The sequence below is a fragment of the Gymnogyps californianus genome, chromosome 15 (genome assembly GCF_018139145.2).
Source record: "Gymnogyps californianus isolate 813 chromosome 15, ASM1813914v2, whole genome shotgun sequence".
NCBI lineage: Eukaryota > Metazoa > Chordata > Aves > Accipitriformes > Cathartidae > Gymnogyps > Gymnogyps californianus.
Window position 1 is genome coordinate 10,835,993 of NC_059485.1, and position 25,730 is coordinate 10,861,722.

General features: G+C 40.8%; 1 protein-coding gene across 3 annotated transcripts in view; it reads right to left on the reverse strand.

Moving 5' to 3' along the window:
* LOC127022486 (multidrug resistance-associated protein 1) overlaps positions 1–25,730 on the reverse strand; it is a 56,680-nt gene that overhangs the window by 8,998 nt on the left and 21,952 nt on the right. For 2 of the 3 annotated variants that reach the window (XR_007767351.1, XM_050906105.1), the window contains exons 8-24: positions 24,752–24,979; positions 23,893–24,070; positions 22,998–23,159; positions 22,125–22,217; positions 20,582–20,785; positions 17,926–18,072; positions 17,464–17,551; positions 15,929–15,998; positions 14,896–15,022; positions 13,527–13,703; positions 12,280–12,447; positions 11,720–11,897; positions 4,926–5,010; positions 3,512–3,650; positions 2,391–2,598; positions 1,211–1,521; positions 137–336 (exon numbers count right to left, since the gene is read on the reverse strand). Coding sequence is in view for 2 of the 3 variants with exons in the window: in XM_050906105.1 (XP_050762062.1) it covers positions 137–336; positions 1,211–1,521; positions 2,391–2,598; positions 3,512–3,650; positions 4,926–5,010; positions 11,720–11,897; positions 12,280–12,447; positions 13,527–13,703; positions 14,896–15,022; positions 15,929–15,998; positions 17,464–17,551; positions 17,926–18,072; positions 20,582–20,785; positions 22,125–22,217; positions 22,998–23,159; positions 23,893–24,070; positions 24,752–24,979 (2,763 nt within the window). In the remaining variant the exon portion in view is untranslated. Of the gene's footprint in view, positions 1–136; positions 337–1,210; positions 1,522–2,390; positions 2,599–3,511; positions 3,651–4,925; positions 5,011–6,914; positions 6,960–11,719; positions 11,898–12,279; positions 12,448–13,526; positions 13,704–14,895; positions 15,023–15,928; positions 15,999–17,463; positions 17,552–17,925; positions 18,073–20,581; positions 20,786–22,124; positions 22,218–22,997; positions 23,160–23,892; positions 24,071–24,751; positions 24,980–25,730 lie in introns of all 3 variants that reach the window. The other variant, XM_050906104.1, reaches the window with a different exon arrangement.

A 25,730-nucleotide genomic window follows, 5' to 3' on the forward strand; every position in this document is an offset into this window, starting at 1 on the left:
GTGGAACAGATGTATCCACACAGGCTTCCCTACCCTGGAAGAGTATGCTGAGAGCTGTGATTTATAAGGAGTACAGGCAGCAGAACCATGCCCTCCCTATATGACTGCCTTTCAACTATTTCAACCCCACTGTTACCTGTTTGCAACAATGCTTGGATAGTAAGCTTTCTGATTTTCATCCACTTTCATGTCGTTCTGCTTTATGAAACGTTTCTGCTCCTCAAAGGCTCGAATGACACTGACCCCCAGGAGAGTCTCATTGAAGTGAGAATATACAGGAGAACGACTGACAGACTCAAGGCGTTTGAGCTGACGCGAAGTGGCCACATAAAATCTCTGCAAATCAGAGTACGAGAATTATGGTTACACCCAGATTGCATCTGAAAAGACAAAGGGTATCATAAGAGAGTTTCCTGCCATTTGGGCTGTTAGTTACAGAGATTCAACTTCCATGTGGGAATACATGCCTTCTCCAATGCTTTTAGGCCTAAAAAGATCATTACATACACTCTGCTGTCTTTAAACAACCGCCAATCAAACCATCTCATGTGATAGCCATTTTCTCATCTTTCTCTCCTCTGCAAGCTTAGTTCAACAGCATAACACACACACATCGCTGCCTTCAAGGTTAACTCATGGAGCCTAATAGATTCACTAATTCAAGAGCCAAAGTCAAAATGCAGCTTCTTCTCTCCAATCTGTACTGGCTTTACCAGATTTCTAAGAGTAAAGCAAGAGTGAAGCAAGCACACCCTGCCTACACAAGACAGGACTGAAAGGCTGCCATGGTTTCTCTTGCTCTGTAAACAATATTCTGACAAAACAGGCACATCAGCAATGCACACATACCCCTCTAAAGGCTACTCTTTTGTTTGGAAGCAAGTTTTAGAAAAGCCCATACATTTTCCATATTTGGGCTCTGAGCAACAAGCTATACAAAATTTGCCTCAAAGTCTAATGGCATTTTTATAAAGCCTGCTTAGATATTAAAGGACTACCTTCTGCACAGACGTGATTCTACACTTGACAACGGAAGGAAATGCTCTGCTAATGTCAGCTAATCAATAAACCATGCAAAGCACAGTCAGTCAAGCATGATTCAAGTCAAACACATTAAAGTCCATCCCAGTACAGAGTCAAAAAAGAACTGTCTTAAATAACAGAGGATGAGTGACTGCTGGTCCCAGTGCCCCCACGTAAAACCCCCTACCTGCACAAACAAGTAGACAAGTCCCAGAGGTGGAATAATGACAGCAGCTATAGGTGTGGCCAGCAGAATGATGATACAAGCCCCAATCACATTAAATGTCGAGCCCATGAACATCTTGATGATTGGTGGAATGGTGGAGTCAATGATATCTATCTCCTTAGAGAAACGGTTCACCAGATTTCCACTGGGTGTACGTTCAAAGAAACTCATTGGAGACCTGAGGACACTGTGCAGCAGGTTAAGGTGCAGGTGTCGTGAAGCAAATATTCCCCCTATTGACACAACCATCGAGTAGCCAAACACAGCAATACCTAGAAAAGAAGACTTGTTTTTAAAACTGCTTCCACCTTTCACACAGAACATTTTCCTTCATTTTGTCATCACTTAGCACTAGCACATCTCTAGTGAACTGTGGTTCACTACAGGTACACTCAGCAATTACTCCAAGTAATTAAAAAAAAAAAAGAAAAAAAAGATCAGTGAAAACACCACATTTCTCTTATGAAAGAAGTTGTTTCTCCATTACAAAATTTTGTGTAATATTTGAGCACTTTCCTTGAGTAAAGACCACTGAATTTTAAGGTGGCATTTCATTTTTATGGAAGGATTTTTATGGCAATTCTGAAGAGGGGTACTTGGGGTCTTAGGTTTCATGGCAGACAAACTTTGACCACAAAAAGGACACATAAAAAAGCCGCTGAGCTGGCCTCCCCATGGTGCCTCGGACGGACCCTCAAACAGTCAGAGGAAACACCAGCCTACACAGCTCAGCCAGGCCGTGGTTGCACGGGAGGCAGCACAGCCACGGCCTCCTGTGACAAACTGTCCCTGCGAACCAGGCCAGCACGGTTTGTTTACAGGCCAAGGAGCCGCTTCCTGGGTCAGATGTTTTGTCACCAACTGTGGGCTCATCAGCCCCTGCAAGCCACTTCCGTTCTTCTTTTGTACAAATGAAAGAAAACCATATTCACTAAGTGAATAATTTTATAGGTTGGTTTGCTTGCCCCCCTTTTTTTTTTTTCCACTCACTCAAGTTTTTCATCTTTCTACAAAGGAAAAAAAAAAATCCACACTCAAATCTTTAGCAAACCCCTACTGCAGTTCTGGGGATACAAGGTCACCAAGAGCATTAGAAACATTCTGAACCAGCTAATCTTAAAATAGGTAAGACCAAGCAAACCTTGAGAAATTCCCAGTGCTCCATACACTCCCAGTCTGACATTTGTGTACTGCTGTGTCCCATTGATAACAGGATCATCTGTCCATAAACTCAGCCAGTAGTTGGAAGCCAGGGAGGCTATATGATTACACATAAAGAGGAAAATGCTCAAGAAAGAGATAAAGAGTCCAATTGCTTTCATGTAGTCCCAGTACACTGTTGCCTTTACCTGAAGACAGAAGGGAAAAAAAAAAAAAAAAAATAGATTCATTTTGCAGATTAAGTTTCAAAACCAGCAATTCCCTGTTCTTTAACCCCTATTTAAAGTCAATATCCCTGCATCAGGCCATAAAAACACATCAATTGCACTCTAGAGCGCCACTGCTTGGCAACACAAGCTGCAAAGCGTTCTATGGAGACGTGTCAAACCCGACGTCCCTCCAGGGCAGGCACACATCATCTTTCCCTTGTCTTCCAAAGGAAAGGGAAGGGTAGGGAGAGAGCTGCCTGAAGTAACACAGAGGATCAGTGGCAGAGCCAAACACTTCACTGAGGAGTTCCAGTTTTTGGCTCTTTCTTTTTACCACAAGATTATATAGCCTTTAATTAAATCCTAGCTCCACATGGCTTGCATCCTATGATCTATCTTTTAGAGGATTCAAGCAACACTGCTAGGAGGTGTAACTGCCATTTTCCCAGGAACCTCACTCTCAGGATTCTCAGAAAGCCCTGGGTATCCTGGGATTAGATACTTGTGTCTACAGTGGAAACTTGGCTTAAATTCATCTGAGTCAATTCCAGCTCCTTACACCAAAGGGCAAATTTCATTAGGTCACCTAATTTGTCACAACCTCTCTCCAAGAAATAGCTGCAAGGTTTTCATTTCTTCTTTTAAACTTTGATGTGGTCAGGCCCATGACCTTAAACAAAAGTTTTGGTGTCAGCACTCTTTCTGCACGCAAACCTGGGGCTCAGGTTTGGGAGCAGAGGATATAGCAACACTTCCATGAAGCAGGAAGTCCAAGAATCCACTCAGACCTTTCTCACCCCAGTTACATGGTCTTTGGAAGCTATTTTCTTCTGAACATTGTGGATTTTTCTGAAACTGAAAGAGTGCAGGAAGCAGGAATGGGAGACCTTACCCTCCCGGTCTTCGCTGTGTCAGCCTCCGTCAGTTTCCAGGAATTCTTTTCAGCAAGTGGCTTCTGCAGCTCTGCTGTGCTGCTCTGGTGCTGTGACTTCCCCATGTCTCTGCTGTACGTTGAAGAGTTACTGAGTTGCCTGTTTGAAAACATTTCTTTTTCAGTCTTAGCATGATACAGGCCAGGTGTTTACTTCATAGACAGACTTCAACAGTCCGTGGCTCCAAGTCAGTGGCTTACATTACTCTGGTGATAATCTCCTAACCAGTCATCGCCAGGCCAGTGGTTACTATTGCTTCCCTCCTCCCCTCACAGTGCACTCCTAATCCTCCCTGATGGCATTCAGTTCTCAAGTATCCATCTTCAGACACAAGTAACAGGCTAGCCAGTCAAAGAAGTCTTGGTTGAGCAATCAAACTCCCAAAAGAAAAACGCTTGGTGACCATCAACATCAGCCTTTACAAAGGCTATCATCATTTACAGTGCAGCTACTGAAGTGCAAAAAGGGTCCCCATACTGGCATCAAAATGGGCAATTGTACTCCCAGGCACTCATTAGCTTCCAGAAATACAGTATCTCTAGAGTACCATAAGAATAAGGCATGGACTATGAGACTGATTTTGGGAAAGTATAATCAGAGTGGCCTTTGGCCTCTCTCAAGCATAACAGCAGTTGTACTAGGTCAGACTAAAGGTTCACTTAGCACTTCATCCCATCTGACAGCAGTCAAATGCAGAAGCCTTGGGAAAGCGTATGAAGCTGGACTAGCCAATACGATACTCTCCCTTTTATGCGTATCTTGCTACAACACAATTGTTTCTTCACATGGAAAGAAGAGTAGCACAAGAGCTCTGTGTGTGCAGACATGCATGCGCAACAGTCTGTACCAGCAACTGGAGCGGGCCTGCAGCCTCAGAGGTTCACATGCCCAGGTGCTAGCAACTGGGGAGACTGGGATCCAGGGGCAGCTATTGGGCAGACTGAGTGCCTGAGCCCAACTAGGGGAGGGATCCACCTTGTACATACACATATATTATATTCTCACTAGTGAACCTCCACCCTGCTCAGCCAGAAATGGGAACAGGATGAGGCCATTTGGTGCTGTGTTTGTGTGGGTGCTCTAAGTGTCCATGATCTGTGTGCCCAGCCATGTACACATGTAGTTTGTACGTATACTCTATGTGCGTGTGCCTGCTGGGAGTACATCTTCAGCCTTGCTACTGTTGGACCTGGAGCCATGGAGCAGCAGCAGCCTCACCTCTCTCAGGCTGCTGGATACAGCATGATACATTTTCCTCTAACAAATACCATAAACACCAAATTACTGTTTGTCCACAGCTGAGTAACAGGATGGAAAAGGGAAAAAGAAAAAAAGACAGACAGACAGACAGACAGACAGACACACACTACATACCTATGCATCAACTTTCCAGGGGCTTCATTCCCAAGGACTCCATTTTCTATAGGCTTTCCTTCCTTTCCAGATGGACTATTTGTATCTGGGAGGGGTGAAAAAGTAAACAAGAAAGTGGTAAGCAAAAGGATACAAAGGTTTAATTTCAATCCTAAATGCCAGGTGCAGTCCTAACGTGCAAACAAAGGGGGAAACACAAGTAAGTATTTACATACACTAACAGATAATTGACCAGTTGAACAAATCAGTTTAGTTCCACCCCCAACAGGACTAGTTGCCAAGACAGTGAACATTTATTTTTCTACCAAATGCAGGTCAATAATAGTAATGTACTATAATTATGAGGACATACTTGATGTTAAAGCATGCAATATCAAGTCACACTATGACTCACTCTGTGGGAAAAAACCAAACAATCCCACCACGCCTTTTCAAACCACATCTTTTACACAGTTAACTATAGATTATTTTCATCTTAGAATGCAATGAGAAGACATTCTAGTAAATGATGGAGTGAAGCTGTAAGAACAGAAGGCATGCGCTATTAACTTTGAGCCTTCCTGCAAAATTAAGCAGGAAGCAACATGCAAAAGCCTGATGTTTTTAAGCAACCATAGGAATCAGATGAATTTAAGCAAGAGATCTTTCTATGAATGTCACTTCTCAAAAAGAAAAGTCTTGTTATCCCACAACAACCCATTTGTAACAAAACGCAACACACACGAGACAATTGTCTAAAACACTTCACAAAACCTGTCAGCTTGAAATATTAAGCTTTCTCTGAGCAACTTAATTCAGCGTAATACAGCACCATGAGTAAAACTGCTAGGTTCAAGTTATGTCACCATTTTCCTAATACAAACCAAATGACTGACTCCTAAAAAATTAACTGTCAATTAAATGGAACTCTATTTTCAAGTATTAAAGTTGATTCAGAATTTGTAACAAAAAAAGAATTTTGCATTTTAAAGGATTTATGCAAACAAAAAAGCCCGCCTGCATCTATTAAAAAGATATGTGGGAAAATTTGTGTAGATCTATAGTCTGAAGTTTTCACATTTTTATACTAAAGCAAAATATATGCATAAAACAGTTCATCAATACTTTAAGTGTGGACTGCTTGAACATAAAGCTGTTCCCTCCTGTATCTGCAAACTGAACATTGGTTCATTACTCTAAAAACCCAAAGCTAAACTGTTCAGTGTGGTCTAGAAGCAGAAAAAAAAACAGAAAATGTGAAGTTGAGGAGTTCAATGATTTAGTTGTTCTTTTTATTTATATGAATGAGAGCAGACCAATATGGGACTGCTGGTTATTTTAAGCACTTGACAGCATTTCTTTCGAAAGGCTCCCATATGAAAGCCAGCAACCATTCCAGCGTCATATCGCTTTAGAGCATCACTGAAGTTCTAAACCCACACGAACAAAACAAAACCGCAAATAAACCATCCTGCCCTAACAGCTCTTAAATTTGATTTCCTGTTGTAGGCTACAAAGATTGCCTGCTTATACTGCATTTACCTCTTGAGAATGAAAAATGCTCAAGATTGCCATAGTAAATCTGGCATGTGCACCTAGGGTATAAGCTCACTAATGAGCGCTCTGTTGAAAAATGTGTCCAGAAATGGTAAAAGAGAACAGCTGTGAAGTACTGAATACACGTATGAGAACAAAAAGGACCTTTGGGGCTCCATCTGGGTACACTCGCTATGCTCCTAAGTCCTGGGTGCATCTTTAAAGTTTATTTAAAGCTTCCTCATGGAAGTGTTTGAGATAAAGAACTGCTGCTGCTGCCGAGTTATCTACAAGCTGACACACCAACTGTTACAGCATCACACAAACAAGTACCATGCAAACCAAGCAGATACCTTCTATTGCGCAGACAAAATTCTTCTAATAACAACTCAATCTCTTGTAAATGAACTGCAGCTACTCATATTACTCCAACACAAGCACTAATATAAAGCCACATGGTAAAAAAGCAGTTACCTGTTTCCAGAGGTTGAATCATTCCTTCTAATGAAGGATCTGAGTCTAAAAGTATACATAATTAACTTTTTCCAGAACACACTCAACCATTTTCAATCTTTACAAAACACAAACACATCCAAGTAGCACAACCTAAACCACAAAACCATAAATGCCCAAGGCAGGATCAAATCTGCTGAAACAGACCTCTTTTTAGTCCAAAGCCTCATACACAATCAAAAAAGACAACCTTGAGGAAAAAGAAAAAATCCATATCAGATGGCTACAAGTGAACAATCAAGAAAATTCCTTTCTTTCAAGATATGCACTAATAAAGAGATAATAAAAAAAAGGTGACTCTAAAGTGGCCTCACATTGACAATGACAGAAAAACTTCACTACGTACAGAGAACTACCATGTGCGTTTTCCCCAGTGGTGGGGAAGAGACTTCATTCAAGAATCTTAAGAGAGTCCCTGACCTTAACATTAAAGATGCAAAGCATCACGTTTTCAGAGCAGCAACTTTTGTCTACATGGCCATGTCTCTCCTCCCACCGCTCTGCTATTCTGCCTTGCTTTAGTCATGCAACTGCAATGAGAGAAGGAGAGCTGTGGTAGTACAGGTTTACTGTGTAGTGCCCAGTCACCATCCTGCATAGACAGATTAGTAAGAAATACTGAGATACTTCACTCTTCCAAGCATCTTAATACCCTAACAGCACTCATCTTGACTCAATGTTTGCTTCTGCCATTCGGGGCATAGGCTGCAAATAGCTTTTACTTTATGAGTGAGAAAGGAAAGAGTTGAATTTTGCTAGAAGTAGAATGAATTTAAGAGAAAGTCAGATTATTTCCTGACACAGACAGGTGCTTCCTGAATTACCACTCAGGTCCAGACTCCACAACAACATTTGGAAAATAGCTAACATCTCAATATTTAACTCTTGCCTTCCAAAGAGTCAGAAAGGAGAGAAGCACCCAACCATCCCTACAGGCATCATACAAGCTATCTTAACTATCCAACACTGCTATTAAGCTTAACTCAGCCTCATGCTGCTAGAAAGAAGCACAGTCACAAAATACAGGTGTGCTGGGCTTTACCAGGAGACAGTGTTGATCATGAAGGCACAATGCTTTTTTCCTTGCAGATATGAAACCCTAGCCCATAATGCAGAATTGTTTTTTATTATGAAATACACACTACTACCTAGTGTATAATACAAAGCTATTCACCAAGGAAGCTATTTTCCTTTCAAATTCAGCACTTTAAAAATATCTAAGGTTTTTTTCTCACTGCTGCAATTGGGAAGCAATTTATACAGAGGCCAAGCAAGGCCCTGTGAATCTTACTCCTGTACCATACTATCTTTTCTAGAGAGCAGACTTCTACGTGGTACAGGACAACAGCTGGAATTTGAGGAATTAAGTCCACAAAGTTTAAGGAAAAAACCCAAAGACATTCAAATTGAATAGCTACAAGTAACAGATCAAGACACTTCCTTTCAAGATACGCAAGATATGCAGATTGTTGAACTAAACCCTACAGTCCAGACTCTTGGCAGTTCTCGGAGTACTTTTACCCCCCTTTCCCTCCAAACCAAAACTGAGTAAGCCTGTTGTGCTGACAATTCTCATATAAAAAAAAAAAAATGAACTGAGTAGCCATTGAAAGGTCTTTCACCTTTTTATTTGACTGTAAAGTCACAGAGCCAAATGCTGGGGAGACAACCATCAGAAGCACAGCCCACACAACGTAAACCAGATTTAGAATTCACTAATTGTGCTGTATGCCTCTATCTTTCAGGTACTGCAGTTAAGACCAAAGATGAACCAGACAGTTAAAAAAATATTTCAACCTTATGGTGCAGCTGCACTTCTGTGGAACCACTTTTACTCCCCACAAACACTAAAAATAGCTCCAGGCTTTTCAAGGACAAACCAAAGTTTATGCGGAAGCTATTTGGAAAAACCAGCAAAACCCCAGCCCCCACACACATTAAAAAAAAAAGAAAAATTAACATCTGCTGCATTAGTTTGTATGGGAGAAAAGGGAAAACAGTCATAAGAAAGGTAATCTTAAAGTAACTATTTGCTATCTCTACAGCAAGAGGTATTGCATCAACAGCTACAAGTCTGGAGCGGACAGGGGGAACAGGACGACACCAAAAAAGAAACGCACTCACAGGAGTCAAGGGCACATCTGTGACTCCTGACCAATCTACACAGGCAGGAGTAGTACTGGCATCAGCACATCAGCCACACTAAATGCCAGAGAATGGAACAACTGCTAAAAGCAAGAAGAATTTGGATCCTTTTATACAACCTGGTAGGTTATTTTACATGTAGTTCCAGTTACTTTGGAGAAGATTACACATTGTAGACACAGTAAGGCATCCATTTCATGTACCCACAGCTGAAAGCAGCAGCGCTGCACATTGCACTCCCTGTGGCTGAGCAGCTACTGCTGCCACCCTTGTCACAGCCTCCTGCATCAAGCAGGACGCTGGAGAAGAAGAGGGAGCTCACACATCTCCTCTAAGCCATCCCTCAGACTCACACAGGGGCACCTTTCTGGAGTGGGGAGTTCTCCCACACACGGAAGAAACACCGTGGAGCTGAGGATGGGAAAGGCAGCAGCAGTACAGCACACAGACAGCAGGTAACCCTCAGGAATCCCAATGGGAGAGAAGGGCTAGGAGGCAATGGGGAGCAGACTCGCAGCCAATCCTCAGAGGCTGGGTAGGAGGGGAGGTTTTCCTACCCTTGCAAAAGCAGGATGTATTCCAGCCAGAAAGCACCAATCCACAGTTTTCTATTTTACTCCAGCTTAAGTGTTTTCAGGCTGCCAACATGTAGCTTCAGACATACGGGAGCCTCCCTTTTAAAGTGGGTGTGTAGATCCCCTCCAGCTAGCTGAGGCTGACTCCCATAAACAGCGGTTATTCTGTGATTATCCAAGAACCTGTGATTTTTAATAATATTGAGTGATCTTTTACACATCTGATAAACATTAATATTATCCTTGTGAATCAGACAAATAATGCCCCTATTTTTCCACTTTTTACCATTGGCAGAAGGCCACTCGACCAAAACTGAGAAACAAATTTGCTGCAAATAGGCCAACCCTGTGATAGAGCAATCCTCTCCGAATCACCAGGGTCATACTGAAGTTAAAAGTGCCTTTTATTAGACAACTGCAGAGAAGCACAGCAAAAGATAAATCACTGGCTCACTTTCCAAAAGAAGATTCAGTATTTAAATGGAAAAGTAAAGTAACTTAGTTTAATGTAAAGGACTTCAGAACCTACCATGCACTTGGAAAGGGGAGGAGGCAAAGGCTAAAAGAACAAGGTTATTAAAGGAGGCAAATCTTTCTACAAGTCGACTTGTTAACTTCCTAGGGAAGCGCAGAAAAAGTTAGTTTGTCTCCGGAAGTCTCGTACACTGAAGACTGCAACAAGTCTGACTGTGCCCAAAGCAGCTATAGGAGCACCTACAGAAAATACATAGAAGTTGGCCTGATTCTGCTTCCCTAAAATCTCTTCCCACAGTGCTTTTCACAGTGGCAGACCCCACCCATACAGCACTCGCTGCTTACAGACAGCATCCACCCAAACCAGCGTCCCAGTCTGCCTACAGCAGGGCATCCTGACCTTGAGCCTCAGTTCAACACATCACCCCCAAATCCAACTCCCCATCAGGGATAGCTGCATGCATGAGAGGGAGCCAGGAGAAGATGACACCTTGCACATCCACGAAACACACGCTGCTCATTCACAGCCTCCAAGGGCAGTCTGTGTTGCCAGCCTAGATAGTAGAGGGCAGCTTCAGACAGTAAGGCTGGCCATCACAGCCCTCACACAAGGAACTTTTAGATGAACATCAGGAGCAGCTCCTTGCCAAAGGCAGCCATTCAACACCTCTTTAACACTTCACAGCTTCATCAGTGCAGATAAAAGTGGCACCATTTCTGTTTTGCCTGTGATGGGCACATGAGTAGACTAAAAAAATGCCTCTGCTTTCCCTCTAGGGAATGGGTGGGAAACAAGGGTTTTCCAAATGGAAGATGAAGGGAAAAGTGGGCTCAATCCCTTCCTTGTTCTGGAGAGCCTGCTCTGCAGCACTCAGCAGCAGGCATTTGCTACCAAACAGGCCTTAAGCACATGCCAACAACTTAACCCCAGTCAGCACAGTGCAAGCACCCCTCATTCTCATACGGCATGAGCATAGAGGAGTGTCAGGAAATCACCACAGGCAAGCCGCTAAAGAAAACAGGCTGGAGGCAAGAGACTAAGTTCCCTTGCTAAAACCCAACACTGCAACCATTTGGCAGGTAAAAAAAAAAAATCTAAAGTACAGTCCTGTATCAGTGCAGCTCTACAGCTGTTTTGTAAAGCAGAAGCAGAAGTCAGGGACATCTGCTAAAAAAAATGAGCTGCTGCTTCCTCCTCCCCATCCCCAAAGGAATTATCTGCGTAAAGACAACACATCTTAATAAGCACAGGAAGGGTGTATAAACCCCAGCTGGCCTTTACTTGATCTCACAACTATCTGAATTTTGCTCTAAGTGAAAGGAATTTTACTACAGATCTGCTCCACATTTTCCTAAATTTTAAGAAAGAATGTATGTTTAATCTCACAACCGTCAAAACCCTCAAGAAATAAGCACCTCTACCTATAGGTATATCACAAGAAATAGTGATTTCTTTTAACTTTCCTCCCACTACTGATATTTTTCCTTTAAAAAATTATTTACAGGTATCACATGTCTCCCTTAACATGCCACACATCAGCTTATCGCAAGAGAATTTATTTGTAAGCTTACCGCTGCTCTCCATGCTTTGTTCAGCATTAGCATATGTACGAAGAAACTCAGCAAAAGCCCCATCTTGCTTCAGCAGCTCCTGGTAGGAGCCCATCTCAGAGATTTCTCCATCAGACATTACCAGAATTGTATCCATTTGAGGCAGATAGTTGATTGCGTGGGTTACCAAAACCCGTGTCTAAATAGCAAAAGAAAAAAAAAAGACAGTTTTTCTAACATCTCAAATTAGTAAACACAATGGTTGAACTACTGCTCTTGCTGCTTGAATTCTGTGTATAATACAGTAATAACTATGGACAGGCATGCAGCATTTTTAAGAAAAAAATACTGTCCTTGTCTTGATTTTTCCATCAAAGAATTTTGAATTACAGAAAACAGAGCACATTTCATTATAAAAACTCAGTGTTTTATAAAAGTCCTCTCAAAATCTCAGAAGGATCCTTCCATTTTTCAGATGTTTGAAACAAAAGTCTGAATATGCAACTTGACAAACTTGGAATCATTTGAACTCAAAGAAAAACAAGTAATTCTCTAGAGACATGTATCTCATTATGACATACTTTATTTTTCAGGATTCCTTTTGGTCCAATAACTTTTTCAAAAATATGTTTTCCAACATGAGCGTCAACAGCTGATAAAGGATCGTCAAATAAATAGACATCTGCATTACAGTAAACCGCCCGAGCAAGACTGACTCGCTGTTTCTGTCCTCCAGACAAATTCACACCCTGGGGAAACAAGAGAATATGATCCTTTATTTACAGCTGAAGAGAGATGTCTTGCTACAGTTTGTGAAAGACACAAGTCCTAGGTGGTTTATGCAAATTAGAGAAATTTCAGCATTGTATGAAACAGATCTCCATCACGAATAATTTCACTACCACAATAGCATAAGCAATCACAGTCAAAACCCTCTTGGAAGGAAGCACATCTATTAATTTCTCACTGTCAGTGAGGGGCTAGTCAAAAAAAAAAAAAAAAAAATGTTTGCTAGTCTTGTAAAGCAATTAATTCAGACTGACCTACCTACCTCTGTGCATTCAGAGGCTACTTTTCTTCTCAGCTGTACTTCTGCAGTGCTGCCTCTGATTCAATAAACAAAATCTGTTCACACTCTACAGTTTGCTTGGCCTGCTGACCAATAAGGAAGACAAAGCTGCGCCCTTTACTGAATCTGGGGCTGTCAGTTGGCAGCTCTACCCCACCTATAACTAGTCAGCAGGCAAAGCACATATCCCTACATATCCCCGTCTTCTGGAGAAGATCAGCTTAGCAGAACGCCAAGCAGGTTACCTACACATACCCTGCTGGGCATGTGGTTAGGGGACACCTGGTCCTGCTCCCATACAGAGCAGAGCACTACAACATCTATGCAAGTTTCTAAATCCCACACCACACGTACTTTTGCAACCAAGGGCCAGTTTTGGGGTGGTGGTTTTGTGGTTTGTTTTTTGGGTTTTGGAGGCAGGGAGGTGGTTGTTTGCTTGTTTTAAATGAAGCTGAAGTGCTCAGAAGATTCTTCTCTTCCTGTTTCCATACATTTTTCCGCTCTATGACCACGGCAACTTAGAGACGATTAAAAACTGTCATTGCAAGATGCTTTTGCATTTATCATTGAGGACAGGTTTCCTCCTCTTTGAGGCTTAAAGCCAAGGAAAACTTACTGTTCAAATTTGCCTCTTATACTGGAGCATTTCTACTCTGAACGTTTTAAATTCAATACAACTTTAAGATAAAGTAGAATAGAAGTCATAGGGCCTTAACTGCAAGCAACAGCACTGTTATGGTAGAGTGGGTATTTAAATACCTTTTCTCCTATTTCTGTTTTGTCTCCCATAGGAAGAATCTCTATATCAGGCAGCAGTGCACAAGCCTCAATCACACGCTTGTACCGGCTCTCATTCATCTCCCTTCCAAAGATAATGTTATCTTCCAGAGTTGCATTTTGGACCCAGGCTTGCTGAGGAACGTAGGCTACTGAGCCCTGCAAGAAAAATAAAGTTCCTTATTCAGTACTTTAGACTAGAAGTCTGCACACAAAGTCAAAGCACAGCAGGGCTTTGTGAAGCAGGCAGTGCTAATCACCTCACAAATTGCCTATGGTCATTTCAAAACTGCAAGAAGTAGTTGTTGGGCTACACCTCCTCCAAAATGTTATTTTTATAATCCTCTCTGCAAGTTAATGTAACAAAGTATGTTGGCAGAAAACAAAGGACTTCAAACAAAATATGATTCTCTAACATAAACTTGGAGGAAACATTTGTTTAGAGAATATGTTTGCACAATTACTGAATGTCAAAAGTCATTAGTTCTTTCCTATAGTTATAAATTATGTTCTGCATAAAACAATTTAATCTGGAATGCAAGTGTGTAACAAATGTATCCCTGCCAAGAGATTTCTGCAGAAAGTAGGGGAAGTAGTTTTTATATAAAAGTCATTTCAAAGGAAGAGATTGAGCTACCACAAAGTATTTTGCTTTGAAGATCAGTTCTGCCTTCTTTTTCTGCATAAATAATCAGTGATTCAGATCTCACCTACTTTATTTTTCCAGAACAATTTTGGAGGTAATCAAATGTGCATTCTTTTAAATGCAACATATTTGTTTCGCTCTTAAAATAATTCTCTTTCCAAACATTACAGCGGCAACAAAATCCAAAACAAGGAGTTTTTACTTATTTACTTACTTACTTCAAGGTCATTTTTCCTCTGTGAGCTCTGTGCAACTCTGATGTCTAAGAAAGTACAAAATACAACAGCAACTTTTCCCATGTTTGGGTATCTGGGTGTACCCTCTCTCCTTCTAATTCTCATATGTCTAAGAAGGTATGAACCAATACTGCTCTTCCTCAGGCTGGAGCATGTATAATAGGGTCTCCCCACCTCATATGTGGCTGCCAACAAGACTCACCAGAATACTTATCTTTGAGACCTCCATCATTCTGTCTGTCTATTTGGCTAAATCTGAAACCAACAGATTTAGAAATTGTTGGGTCAAGGCTTAACAGGCAATTACATAGAGTGCAGGCTAAGGCATATACATGGCTTCCCAGGAAATCAGGCTAAAAACCGCATTCATTTGAAAGGCTGTCTCTTCTCCTCTTCATGCCACTTGGAAATCTAGAATCCCTCTGGCAATACCCACAAATAGCTGAACAATTCTTCAGACACATCACACCTTGACAAGCACGTAGCCTTCCTTTTTGTCCATCTCCCCCAGTAATGCAGACAGCAATGAAGACTTTCCACAGCCAACTTGACCAACAACAGCTACCAAGGAGCCTTCGGGAACAGTGAAATTAACACTGAAATAAAGTGCACATAATTCAGCCTTGCTTGCTGGCACATCCCAGTAGTTAAACAGTCTATTGAAGAGCCCATATAAAGCCAGATGCAAATGTGAACACCCACTGCAAATCCTGACACAGCACAGAAACTTTAACTGTTTGAAAATGCAAACCTCTCATTCAGAAAGCACCCAGCTCTTCTTATACTTAGGACATAGCATCTTAATATGTAATTAGTCAAAAGAGGAAGGAAAAAAAAAAGCACTGTGACACCACCTGTTCAATATTTCTCTCAAATGTTCTGCGAACACAAATGTAAATACCAATGGATGCTTCCCAAAGAGCATCCTTGTCCCACAGAATATGCAATTTAAGGCCCAAGAAAGAGCAGCCAAAACTAAGGAAGGGGACAGGGCACAGGGAAGACACGGCGTGTAGCTGCATCACCCCAGTTACTTCGTTAGTCATAGCATGTGCAAGGTTCTTCACTGGTTTCCTCCAGCATGGGAATCAAGGATGGCTACAGTTCAACAAGAATAGGATTTTAAAAGGAAGACTCTGAGGACACAGTGCAAACACGAGGGACTAGGGATAATTACGAGGGGCTGCTCTGGCTGCATCCTCTAGATGGAGCTCATCCCATCTGCAGCACACAGCAAGAGCTTGAAATCTCTGAGGCTCTCTCTCCTCCCATTATAACTCTTGCTACTCCCCTTTATGCATTCCATACATACAACATACTTTGTAAACTCCTCTAGTTCATGAAGCCCCTGGTTTTAAAAAAAAAAAAAATAGAACAGATGTTATTTGTTCTTCTGTTCCTTTAAGGCAACAAAGTCTTCTGCATATAGGTTTTATAATTCAAATACAGATCATTCATGAAGCAGCAAGTTATGTAGCGGAACGAAGGGTACTAATTCTTACCTGTTCAGTGAAGGAGGATCATTTTTGGACCAGCTAAATGTTGCATTCTTTACAACAATGCATCCTTCAGCTGACAAATAGAAAATTCATATTTATATAAAAGTGCCAGTGCAAGCAGCTAAATTGTATGCTTTGGATCATGCCACAGTAGTCAATCTAAGCACACATAGGCAGAGGTATAAAGCTACTTTTCCAGCGGAACAACAATCCACAGCTTACCAAAAGCTTGTGTTCTGCTTTTACTGAATTTATCAAGACAGCAGAGGTTCTGAGGTTACACTTATTCAGTAACCAGCAGGTACATGAATGTCAACTATACAAAGATCCTGACTTATTCAGCTGCATCCTCCTTTATCCAGCAACTCCACTGCAGCACTGCAAAGTCAGTTCAAGAAACTAGCAGCCTCAATCTGACTTGTGCTTCAATGGAAGCATAAGCTAAACTGCCAATTCTATGTGTGAAGCCAAGTTACTACAAGAATGATAGGGCAAAATAAAACAAACTACCAAATAAAATAGCTTTGACCAAAAATACTGTTCAGTGAAATGTTGCATGGTACTTGCATCTGTAGATTTTTACATCAACAACTCAAAATATACCACTCCTAATTCAACCAAGTACGCAATAAATACTTAGCCTAGGTAAATATTTACATTAGTATGCAAGTACAACGCATTATGGACAAAAAAAAAACCCCCAAACCCCACACTAAAGATTTGTGAGCAATGTATTCATGGTTATCAGCTTAGAAAGGGGAGGAGATATTCCCAAAAGGAAGATGGAGAGAAAAAAAATATTAAAAAATACAGCAGATGACTGCTTACTGGAAAGCCAAGTGACTAAAATGACATAGAGCTCAGCTGACCACACGAGAGGGAGTGATGGGGATTTCATTATCTTTGTAAAAAGGAAGTAAGAAAAATCATTTAGAAATGACTGACGTAGTTAAAGTCAAGTTCTGCTTTGCAAGAAAAAGGGCGTTAGTTTTTCAGTAAATCTGCCTTCATGCTTATCTATCTCCTAAGTTGCTCTATATAACCGGACCAGCAACACTGGATACAGTGGGAGCAGTGCTGGGAGTAACGCTCTTTGCCCAAAACAGAAAGTAGCGGCATTTGCCAGAACTGGGACTCACCCTTTCTCCTTCAAGGGTGCTGAAGTGTTACGTGATTGTTGTTCTCCAAAATGCTGGGTTTTGGCACAGCATTAATTATCATTCTGTTAACTGCCTACAAATTTCAAATGGCTACACTTAAAACAGTCTAACAAGTAATTTTTAAAGTGACCATCTGTGTCTGGTTGCAACTATTCTGTAGTTTGGACACAGGAGTTGGGGAAAGGAAAGAAATTACCCGAGAAGGTCGTAGAAACTTCATATAATTTTCATTTTACAAACTCCCTTCTCTGCTTTCTGGCTAAAATTTATCAGTGAAATCCACCAAAATGCAGTAAATTTGTTACAGAAAGCAAAAGAAACACTGCAAAGCCACCCAAAACCTGCACACACTGATTTTCAATAGGAAAAGAAACTCACCCTCTCTGATGGAACCCCTGATTATGCTGTCTGGATCTAACTCTTCATGAGACAGGAACACCCTAAGGCGCTTCAAGGAGACACTGGCCTGCATGGGAAAGGGATGCAAAACTATCTTATACTCTGCTCATTATATTTAAGAGCTTGTTGTTTTGCACCACATATACATTACATCATTATTATGCACTCCTAATCCCTCCTTAAATCCACTGCATAGTTTCTTGGATAGTCAAACTCACACTTCCCAAACCACAAGAAATACGGTTGATTTCAGGAACACCCACCCACCATAATTGGGATTGCTAATTTTGCTTGCACAGCACTTAACACAAAGGAAATGCAAAGCTCCCTTTCTGAGGTGGCTGAATTTCACCAGTGGACATTCTCTAAGCACAGGAATGTAACCTTTCCACCCAGTGGCTAATTCTGTGCGGAAACACCTGTTAATGACTGAAGTCTTACTTCTACTATGCTGCTGATAACCATAGGAAGCATGTTCAATGGAAACCTGAGGATGTTGAATAATGCTAGGGAAACAAATGCCTTCTGAGCATCCAAGATGTTGTTCTTGTCTATTGTGACGTACACAGCAAACGTGGACAAGGCAACCTGAAACAAAGTGTAACGGTTACAGTTAGGGTACCATTTTTTAAAGCCACTAACTCAGGAGTCACAGTCTGACAACCGGAATCAGGTCTACAAATCAAAGAAAGAGTAATGTTCTGGTAACTTCCTTTTTCCCGATAACTCTTTTTGCAAAACAAACATTTGATTTAAATCTATTGTTGCAAAAAGAAGTTAATGGCTCCTCTTGGAAGTGTGTCAAGTGCTCACTTTCTTCACATAGCAAGGGTGAAACCACAAGTGTCCCAGGCTATTTGTGGTTACACTGCAGGAGAAGGGAAAGAGAGGAATGATCACTAGTCTTTCTTGCTGCTCTCTTTCAGTTTTAAGGCACTCCCCATGGTAGCAGAAACTGTATCAGTAACATAGACAGAAAAGTTAGAAACACCCCAATGCTAACTCACTTTATATTTTGTAGAGACTACCACAACCCTAGATTTCCAAGTATAGCCCACTTTATCATGGACAGATTGCTTTCCAAGAAACTTGAAATGTTACTGCATTACAAAGATGAAGCCTTATAGGACCTAAACAACAGAAAAGCTTAAGATCTATGCTGAACAAGAAAATTACATTGAACTATTGTTATCATCAATCATAAGGCATAAAAATAATTCAAAAAATCCACATACTTATTTACATTTTTTTAAAATGTCTTGATTGAATTATAGTAAAATTAAACTAAGTAAAACCAAATGTTCACTTTCAGATCTATTCCCTTCACAGTGTTTTCTTCCATGGTAACAACACTCATTCATACCTCAGTATATCACAAGATCCAGCAACTCTTCCCCCCAGACTGCCACGTAAAACAAGAAATCAAGGTAGGCTAACCTTTGGCATTCCCCCTCCCACAAGACTTGAAACAATTAGCTCAAATGCCTAAGGAACAGGCTCATCTAAGCACAGCATCCACTGAAGACATTAGTATTTCTGTTGAAAATCTGACTGCTGTGAAGACATGTATTGTTCTTACAGCGGCTGACTCAGCTGTGCCTGGTACAGTAGCTTGTTTGTACAATCCTTAGTTTGGACAACCATATCCCAGGGAGAAAGCCCTCCCACAGAGATCAAAAACAAGACAGGGTCCAAAGAATAACCTCACAAGCAGCATGTCTGCACTCTTGTGTTACCAGCAATTAGTCTGAAATACACCCTTATCAGCACACATAGCAGTAGGGGAGGTACTGCAAAATGAATAGTTTCCTGACACCATTATTAAACAATGTTTTAAAGAGCCCTGGCCATGGAAACAGGAGAAGGAGTAGAGGAAATAAAGAGTTTTGCATGTCAAAAGTGCTTTCAAGTAGGCACTTACAATAATTCTTTAATCAGAAGTTCAGAAGAACATATACGAAAGAACAAAAATCCAAGAAACAGGATGTTAAACAGCAGCCTTGCACTTCGTGCTGCACCATTTCTGCCCCAGTGGCAAACCCCCTAAGGTGTAGGACGACTGCCACACGTTCACAATGTGCACTGAAACAGCTACCCGTTAGGCAAATTTGTCTTCTCAGAATCCACAGAACAGCATTAAGGAGTCCACCTGCCAAGTTTTATTTAGAAACTTCATTTAATGAAGACTTCTTTTAGAAAAGCATTCACTTAAGAATGCAGCTGATGTTTCCTACCCAGGGCATTGCTGCTTCTGCCTTTCATCACGCCCAAAACATAATGTAAACACTAAAAATGTTTGCGGGGAAGGAATCTGAGGCTGGAAAGTACACTTAAACACCTTCAACTGGAACAGCACATATTTTATCCTAATGTAGTCATGGCTTTTATTTGCTTCTGCAGACAAGAGCAATGGCCCCTTGTTCTAATAGGGTCTGAAGCAATTTTGATGTGATCTCACCCTTCTCTCCCTTTTACTAGTTTAAACGTAAGCTAACCACAAACACAGTGGGGATGTTTCACATAAAGATTTTTTTTTTTTTTTTTTTTTTTTAATTTGAAGCAATCCCAGGGTATGCAATGGCTTTACCTCTCCACATTGTTCTTAAACAGATGCCGGGAGAACCCAGGCCAGAGGTACGCCTGGTGCACAATGTCCCATTCAATCAAGGACTCTTAACTAAGGACCTGTTGCCCTCAGAAAGGTGCTGAAATAAGGGAAGTTTTGTCAGCCACAGCTACCACCTGGAGGGTACTGTGTGCATTAGTAGCCTCTTCTAAATCTGACAGTACATTTAATCTTAGGTTCCTCAATACACCACCAAAAATAGGGGGGGGATGCAGAGGAGGTTTTTATTTTTAAATACTTCGGCCATTAACTTCTAGAATACATCCAACTTGGATGTTACTAAGTTTCAAAGAAAACAGTAGTGCCTTTTCATAGAGAAATAGAGATCTAAGTATTCAATTTCGCACTGCTGCGGAGGGCGTTCTGACTCTTCCACTCATGAAAAAACAAAAGCAAAACAAGTTCTCAAGCGTTGCCTTGGAAAGCATGATACCAAAAAGGAGAGCAGACTTCTAGATTTGTTTCACTTACCAAAAAAGGAGCACAAACCCAAGTGAAGGTTGCCATTGCAGCAAGGTAAGCAGATTTTTTTAGGACTTTGAGTTCTTTCTGTCTGATCTCTAATACCTTCTCTCTGAAGGCTAATTCCCAAGCATAAAGTTTCAGAACTTTAATCCCATTGAGAATTTCATTCATCAGCTTAATTCTGTTGTCTTTGCTCTTCATTTGAGCCACCTAAAAACAACATTGCAAAAAATAATTAGCAGAGCACAATACTTGGCACAGCCACAAAGTTCTGAGCTTTGTATTTTGCAATGGCGAAATTTACCTCATTATCATCAAAAGCTTACTAGCTTCCCAAGCAGGAAATCTGAGATGCTATCTGAACAAACAAATATGCAGAATTAACAAGATGTTTTAAACCAATTAAAAGAATGCTTCATGCAACTAAAAATCTGAACCAAGACCAAAACAATTGTGGCACTGGTTTAAGTGAGATTAACCCTGCATCAGGGAGCCCTGGGACTCAGGTTCCTCCTAGGTACAACACGCAGTTAAAGAATAAGCCACTATAATCAAGCTTCAGTGGTATGCAGTTTGCATCTAACCTTACACCAAACTTGGTTTTGCTTCATTTTCAGCACTATCAATGGCTTTCTGATGGTGCACTAAGGCAAAAAGCTTTCCATTCAGCCGTAAGAAGAATGTCCTGAAACGATGTTCTGACTCAGCAGTAGGCAGTCAGTAGACTGCGCCAGTACAGCCATCCCAGACAGCTGTTACCAGTGGCAGTGTGGCTGTGACAGGCTAGATATCCCTACTTCTCCCATGTAGGAACCAAATGCTGTGGTGTATTTTGATGAACATCTAGAGCTAAAAGGTTTCATTTAAATAAATCAATCTCCTCTGACATTCAGTAAATTCAGTTAGTAGTGAAGTCTGTACCAGGAAGCACATGGTGGAGCTGTTGGAAGTAGTTTTTGCAATGGAAAACATGATAGTTTGAGTCTACATTTACTTATGGGCACTGTAACAAACTGATCCCCTCTAAATAAAATCGACTAGGGATCATGAACAGCCAACAACTAAGACTTCTCCCTCCTCATCCCTCCAGGAAAATAAAAAAAACCAAACCAAACCAAGAACAAACCACACACCCCCTGCCACTCCCCCCCCAGCACTGCAACCACCATCCTGGAAATGTGAATATTTCACTCATTAAGGTTCATTAGGCAGACAGTAGTTTACATTTGCACTTTAGTTCTTAGACAGCAAGTTAAAAACTAAACTAATTCCAATCCAATCATTGGGCATTTCACAAAGCCGGCTAACCTGCTACCTTGGTCTTAACTACTGCAAAATTTTTAGACCATTATGTACAGATACGCTGTAAGGCTGAAAAATATGTGAGTTTGTTTATTCTGCACACACAACACCTCTGACCTTTCTTTCCCCTCCCTTTTTTTAAGGGATAAATGGAGGGGAAAAAAGTTTAAAAGGACAAACCTCAGGAACAAGTCAAAGAACAGAACATGTTTCTTAAAAGCACTGTCACTTATATAAAGGTTCTAACCTGATAGGTTTTTGTCTTCATTGCCATCACAGCGTTTATTGGAACCAGAAGGATCATGACAGCCACACCTGCCAGCACTGAAGGACCTAAATTCTGAAAAGCACTTAATTGTAAGCATTTATTCAAACTCATTTTTAAAAATCTTGGGTCAAACTACTGCATATGCTACAGAAAAGCATTCTGAAATAACTTTTCAACCTCTTCTTCCCTTTTCAAGAACAGCTTGGGGGAAGAAGAGGAAGATCAAGCAGGGGCTTGGGTTGATGTTTATGTGCTTTGATTTTTGAAACAAACATACATATATAGCACCCATATAGAGAGGTATATATAGATTGATCAATCTATATATATCTCTCTCTATCTATACACACATACAGAGATCTTTTAATGTTTTCCAGTTTTTGCTGGTTTGTCTGTTCTTCTGAAGTAGAGACCCATGCAGGGAGTGACCAACTTCTTGTGGAATTTCATTACCTTTCTGACTGACAGTGAGAATCGCAAAGAGTCAGCCTGATGACTGTCTGGACTAGAAATAGCAAACATCTCACATAGTGACTCTCAGAGTGCAGAACCAAGACCATTTTTCTTTAAATCAAGCAACAAGTGAGATACTATAGGTGCTGCACTCCCCCAAAAGATAGTACCTCCCATCTGCATCCTCCCCACATGCACTCAGATGTGCAAATTAAGAACCTCCTGCCTTCCTTCTTGACAGCAGTGACAAAAGCAGCTCTGAATGGCTTCTAAACAAACAGCATTTTCTCCACACTGCTGTAAACCCTCCAGTGGTCTGAACAACAGCTGTCTGTAGTCATGACTATAGGAAGCAGCACGTTGCCAAAGTCAAAACAGGAAACAACACACAATACTCACCTGCCACAGTAGGTACAGGGCTAGTATCACCTGGAGAGGTGCAGACCAAATCATATTTATATAGGTAGCCAAGTCCATGAATCTCTGAGCATCCACAGACATTAGATTCACAATCTCACCCACAGTAGAAGTCTTTCTAGCAGAATTTGTGATAACAAGTGCCTAGGTGCAGATTAAAAATAAAAAACAATTAAGGCAACATGAAGGAAGACTTACTCATTTGCATTTTCTCCACAGAATTCAATTGCTTTACAGAGCTTCATCTTTAAAATTACAAGCAATCCTTTTCCTGCTTCTTATCCTGTTTACCCTGCACATCTTACAAAACGCAAGTTGTATAGTTTGAAGCAAGCAGCTGGGTTTAAACTATTAGACAATTACAGACAACAAGCAGTCTTTGGGGTTAGGGTTGGTTGGTGGTTTTATTGCTTGGGGGAGTATCGTTTGTTTGGTTTGTTTTTCAGTGTAAGAAGCGGAATCTTCACTTCTTGTCACACATTTTTCTCACACAGAGCAATCAGTCCACAGCTTTCTAAAATGTTCCAGCTTATTCCAAGATGAGGTGGCACTGCTGCTACGTCCCAAATGAAGTTGTAAATGTAGATGCATCTTAATTTCTGCACAAACTGAAGCAGTTTCACACCCCTATTCTAAATGAGACAAGGTTTCTTGTTTGGCAGTGGGAAGAAGAAGGTGCCTGTACTTTAACTAGTAAATTAGAAAACTGCTCTATCTTAAAGGCTTTTATTTATAAAATAGATACTCTCTCATTTCTATTAAGAGTTAGGAATCAGCCTACCAGAGTCTCCTAACTACTTTAAGTATTCAGACTTCAGCAATGCATTTGCACAGTCACCAAGAGGTATTGTCGTATATTTAAAAAAAAAACACCTACCTTTCGATAAATTACACCAACAATAGCTGTTTTGAGCCTCATTCCAGTTACAAAGCAAATATGAAAATACTGGTGAAGAATGAGTGTCTGAAGACAGGCACAAACAAACAGCAGCCCTGTATAAAAGTAGCCTTGCCAGTTCGGGGCAGCTTTGTTATTTACGAAGTTGATTAGCAATCTGTGGAGAGAAGAATTAGTTCTCTTGATATATGCAAATCAAAATGAAATGTCAGGGTTACAACCTTAGATTATTCCAAACATTATATGGGTCATGCAAGCACCCAAAGTACCAAACTTAGACAAAACACTTAAGCAAACTTCTTAGAAACTGGAGAACATTTTATACTAGCACACATCACTCCCTCCTCCTAACAATGTACTAGTTTAAAATATAAAAGTATCACATACCTTACATGTACAGCACTCTCTTGGAGCTACACTAAAAAGTCTCATATTCCCTCCAGCTAAAATACAACTGCTTACAGTTGTTTTAATACTTCTCACCTTAAAGCAATACAACTCCTCCTACCCCCTTAGCTCTCTGTTGCTTCACATACTGTGACTTGTAGTCCCACAATCATTACAGGTTAGAATTAAACTCTCTTGCTATTGTTGATTATGTTCCTGCCTGGCCTTCCTAGTGCTGGAAAGGAACATAAAAAGTCAAACATTTAATGCATGATGTTGTAATTTCAAAACCAATGGACCAAAATTATCTGTGTGCATGGTCTCTAACTTGCATGACAACTCTTCCCCACTGAACCAGCTGAAGGCAAAGCAGCTTGATGAGTGAAACAGCAGCACATTTGAAATTCTGTCCACATACTTTTAATACAACAATAAAGTATATAGGTCTTACTTCAGAATTTCTGGGCCTGCAAACATCAAGAGATCATGTCCAGCTTTGAACAGGAAGCTCATGAGAAAATATGGTCCAAAGGTTTTATATAACACCTTGAATAAAGATGCTTCAGAGCTCTTCTGAGATGGTTTTATAATCAAAGCTTCAGCCTCTTCTGTCACATCACCATTTGAGTCACTTGATTTTTGCTGCTTCTTGGGCGAGTATAAGATGTTTAATGGTTGCCTGAAATAAGAGTAGGTATATAATGTAGCCTTTATTCAAGCATAAAGCCAACTGGAAAAATGCACAGTATACAAATGAGATGTTTATGAGCTGTTTATTGCCTTCTTAATAGTTTAACTGGGTTTTACTGTCAATCAAATATCTTTTTAATCATACAACCATAGCTAAATGAACTAGCCATTCAGAAATGGTCTTGCCTGTAGGGACAGGTAACGCTCCTGTTCAATCTCTCCTATAGGTCTGCCCTGGGGACTGAGGAACAGGGCCATAACGTGTGTTAAACTTAAAGAACAAAGGACATTATTATTATTCTAGAACCCAGTGTGCTGAACTTTCATCACAATCAAGGCCTCACTGTACCACTGAGTTAAAAGATTGCAGTCAGATTTATTCCCAGTCATCCCCAACGGACTGAACATACTCATTTCATACATCTGGCTTATGCCAAACTACACCCGAACTTATGAAGACAAGCTGTATGTAAAAATACACTGTGTAAGCAAGCAAGCAATTTTCCTTCAATGAAAAGATACTTCTATTTGCTGCAGTAAAGGAAGATGAAAGTAGGATGGAAACTGCAGGCATGCAGTCTTTCTAATTTTAGTCATCTGGCTTAGATGCCCAGGCTCCCTATATAGTCAAAGGAAAGAAACAAGCTTCTCACTTTTACAGCCTGAACTGCCGTCCTGAGGCTTCACTAACGATAGAGGGAGCCCAAGCTCCTAAATTACATGACTGAAGTTTGACTGTG